Source organism: Dioscorea cayenensis, chromosome 7, assembly GCF_009730915.1.
Source record: "Dioscorea cayenensis subsp. rotundata cultivar TDr96_F1 chromosome 7, TDr96_F1_v2_PseudoChromosome.rev07_lg8_w22 25.fasta, whole genome shotgun sequence".
NCBI classification, from domain to species: Eukaryota; Viridiplantae; Streptophyta; class Magnoliopsida; order Dioscoreales; family Dioscoreaceae; genus Dioscorea; species Dioscorea cayenensis.
The window spans coordinates 8670221-8674580 of record NC_052477.1 but is presented as its reverse complement, the minus strand read 5'-3'; the positions used below and the strand labels follow the sequence as shown (position 1 = coordinate 8674580).

At 37.4% G+C, this 4360-nt stretch overlaps 1 protein-coding gene across 1 annotated transcript; it reads left to right on the top strand.

The window, feature by feature from the left end:
- The first annotated feature begins 718 nt into the window (after positions 1–718).
- LOC120265059 (scopoletin glucosyltransferase-like) lies at positions 719–2030 on the top strand. The gene is made up of 4 exons (XM_039272980.1): positions 719–1357; positions 1438–1603; positions 1687–1734; positions 1810–2030. Exons 1-4 carry the CDS (start codon positions 719–721, stop codon positions 2028–2030), a joined length of 1074 nt encoding a protein of 357 aa, XP_039128914.1.
- The last annotated feature ends 2330 nt before the right edge of the window (positions 2031–4360 follow it).

The following is a 4360-nucleotide window of genomic DNA, read 5'->3' as shown; positions in this document are numbered from 1 at the left end:
AGCTTTATACATAATACCTTAATTCTATTCAATTACAAAATTTGCATTAAAAATGAAGAAACCAAAGAAAGTGACATAAACTTGTCCAGGCTTCATTTGTCTAATTGGGTACTACCAAAAACTCTAGACTCATCCAACACCGTGTGGCCCACATTTTCCTTTTTCTTTGCAGCACTTTCCCTTTGTTTTTCATTTACAAGAGGCCTTGGCACATGAATTCTTGAGGTTGATGTAGTTTTCTTCATTTGAGAAGGACAAAAGCAGGAGATTAAGAATGAGAAGAAAAGTCAAGAGACAAAGAAGACGAGGGAAAAGAAGACGAGTGGGTGGGATGCTGATGTGGATTAAAAAGGGTGATGAGGATTATAACATCCTTGCTGGCACTTCCAAGTCATCAACTGAGCTGTCTTAAGCTGGTTCACGTGATCGTTCCGGCGGCCACGTCAGAAAATTATCACCAAAAATAAGCGGGTACCCTCCTGTTGAAGCGAAATCAAATTATGGTAGTAAAAAGATACGAATTAAAGATGGGTATCCCTTTTGATATTTGGCCATAGTTTGGTGACTCCACAGGATATTTACCCTTTCCTTCACCTCTCTCTCTCTCTCTCTTTCTCTCTCTCAGCTCTATTGTCCATTCGTGGTGACCAAAACCCAAGATCTTCACATCCTCTTCTTTCCATACATTGCACCAGACCACATGCTCCCTATGATCAACATGGCCAAGTTGTTTGGCAACCGTGGAGTAAGAACCACCATCCTCACCAACCCTGCTAACACTTTCCTTCTCAAACCCATCATTTCAAACTCCCCACTAGAACTAGCCCTCATTCCCTTCTCTTTTACCACAGCAACAGGCCTTCCTGAAGGCTGTGAAAACCTCACCACCCTCCCCTCACAAGACCTCATCCCTAACTTCAAGCAAGCCGTCTCCATGCTCTCCCAACCCTTCCACCAAACCTTCACACAACACCACCCCAACGTAATCATAATTGACATCTTCTTTCCTTGGACCATTGAAATCACATCCAAGCTCACCATCCCCCAACTAATTTTTAATGGCACTGGCTTATTTCCTTTGTGCCTCATTACCATCCAACAAAGCTATAATCCTTACCAGACCTTGCAAGCTAAAACCAAGTCCTTCTTGGTTCCTGGAACCCCTCAATGGATTGAGCTTCTCAAGACTCAAGTTCTAGATATATGCAAAACAAACAAAGAGTGTCAAGATTTCTTCCTTCATGTTAAGGAGGCAGAGAAGAGAAGTTACGGCGTGGTGATGAATAGTTTCTATGAGCTGGAACCGGACTACGTTGAACACTACCGCACAGTCACTAGACGCCAGCTTGTCACATTGGTCCTGTGTCTTTGTGCAATGAGAACATGATCAATAGTGATGATAGAAATCATGAGTGTTTGTGTTGGCTTGATCTGAAGGAACCTGGGTCTGTTCTATATGTTTGTTTTAGAAGCTTGTCTAGCTTCTCCGGTGAGCAGATACGTGAGATAGCTTTGGGTCTTGAAGCTTCTAATCATGCATTCATTTGGGTGGTTCCTAAGATTATTGAGAGGGATGAGAAGATACAGGATTGGATGCCAGAAGGTATGAAGAGAGGATTAATGAAGGCAAAAACGGTATGATTTTAAGAGGATGAGATCCTCAGTCATTGATATTGAATCATAAAGCTGTTGGTGGGTTCATGATTCACTGTGGATGGAACTCCACTCTTGAAGGTGTGTGTCCAGGCTTGCCAATGATCACTTGTCCTTTGTTTGTGGAGCAATTTTAAAATGAAAGGTTGGTTGTAGATGTGTTGAAGATTGGTGTTGCTGTTGGGATGAAGGAACATGTGATGAGGCCTGAGGATAGGCCTTTGATTCATGGGATAAATATGGAGAGAGTTGTGAGCTGCATGACCAGTATTGGTGGGGTTAAAGCTGAGGCCATGAGGATGAGAGCTAGAAAGCTGAGAGAGATGGCAAAGAGTGCTATCATGGAGGATGGCTCTTCTTATACTGAGTTAACTTAGCTCATTAGTGAGTTATCAGCTCTTCATCATAAGTTGCCATCTTGTTCTATTGTTCTATAGTTCGTCCTCTATGTATTATAATTTTATAATAAACTTTTTTTTATATTTAATAAAAACAAATGATTTAATAAATTTTCAACAAGATGGTTTGTAGTTAGCTCGTTTGGCATAAAGTCTTATTAGTATATATATAACCGGCTGTGTTAGCCATATGAATAAGGTGAAAAAAAGTCAGATTAATAATGAGAGATTTAATATATGAAAAAATAATATTCAAACAATTATCAGCTTATCTTGATAATTTATGCATGGATGTTGACTACCATAACCCTGAAAGTGGGGCTTGGTTGGGGTAATATTATAGTACCCTTAGAATTTGAATATTTCATTTTTAGAATCTTATAACTTGGACAATATTACTAATAATACTACGATTATTGATTACCAATTCGATAGATGATAATGTAACATTCTAGGTGGGATGTAATTTTTTTTCCATTATAGCCTTAAAAAATCCAATCAAATCACAAAAACATCATTTTTTAATTCAAAAATAATAAAATTTTGTGTTTTTTATCCACACATATACACTTACTCTTAAAGTTATCCCCCAAATATCTCCTCCTTTCAAATAATGTGCCATTTTTTTCCATCTGCCATTGGTTCATGTCCTTATCACTTCCACCTTTCCCTCTCGCCCTCTCCACATCCCCTCTCACCGAAACCTTAACCATAAATTCCCAAATCACCAATCTTAACATCACTTCTGATCTTATTTCCATCCTTTCTTTGATGCTACCCTAAACCCTAACATTTTTTTCGAAAAGAAACCCTTACGATCTCTGGTTCTCGAGCTCTCATAGCTCAGCAATGGTGGACTACCACTTCATCTACAAGGACATCGAGGGAGCCAACATGGAGTGGGATGAATATCCCTCCAAAGGCCACTCCTTTTACCCCCGCTGATAACCCTTACCTTCAAATCAAATCCAATTCTTGGATTGATAAGTGATTGAGAGGGGGCAGGGAAGAAGCTATCAATCCTTCATTGTTCTTTGTAATAATGGCGTGGAGAAAAGCTGAGGTCTTCTCTTTCATCTTCTTGGCCATTTACTTATTCTTTGCAGCCTCTGGTAAGGTCTTCTTTGAGAGCATTTTGATGGTAAGAATTCAGGGTTTGATGAGCTCTTGGATTTGATGGGTTCTCTTTAAATAGATGGGAAATATAGTTTTTGATGGTTTTATTATCAAAGAGGAATACCAAAGGAACAATCTTTTCAAGTTTCTTTGTTACTATTTTTTTTCCTATTTTCCTGATCATTTGTTGTATGATTATCTATGTATTTCAGTTATGTTGCCATTTTAAAAGTTCTAATTGATTTCTTTTCTTATAATTTGTCATGCTATTCATGTACTAATATTTAAAGAACAGTGTAGTTCAGGTTTGTTTATAACCTTTACTATCAAGAGAAAGAGATTTTGGAAGTTGTTCTTATAGATGATTGGAATTGGAAACAGATTAAATTTGTTTTGGAAAAATATGGGAATCCTAACTATTTTCATCCTTCTATCATCGGATCTTTCCGGTATTTTGCATTCTCATTAAAAAATCACTTTTTCTTTGTGATAGTGTATTTGGATTGTCAGTTTTCCTGTTTGTTTATTAGTTGTTTGAATTTGAGATATATTACAAGCTTTTAGTTGTAACTAAAGGCTTAGTATCAATTTGATGCCTTTGTATTTTTTTTTCTTCTGAACATATGCATCTTTGAGGTTTGGAGATGTTGCATTGATGTTTTACTCTCTCTAGCTTTTTGTGAATTATGTGCTTATAAGATGGATGAGAGGATCGGTGGGTAGTATTGGATTGGAGGAAGCAAGACCACATGACCGGGGAATGGAATCATACTTCCGCCAAATGGAGAGCAGATTACGAGGACAAAGGTACATTTGTCTAATATTTTTAATTATCTCCTAAATCATTGAAATTGTGACTTTTGATCTTCTACTTGAATTAACACGTCCTTGATGTTTTGATTATGATTTTCAACTGTAAGTATCCAATGTACCGAGGATTATTGGTTCTATGCCATTTTGGTAGAGTTGCCAAAGTTTGGTAATAAGGACAAGACATTAGTTTTCTAAATTCAATTAAGCATAAGCAAAAAATTAATTGTGGTGGTGGCTATATGAAGTTTATTAGTGAGGAAATCAACTCGTAAGAAGTTTGACAAAGTGAACCTCCCTATATGTAATAACAAATTCAAAATGAGTTAAGAGAAAATATTCTGATGTGATCAAAGCTAAAGTGGAAGAGACGGAACGACGAT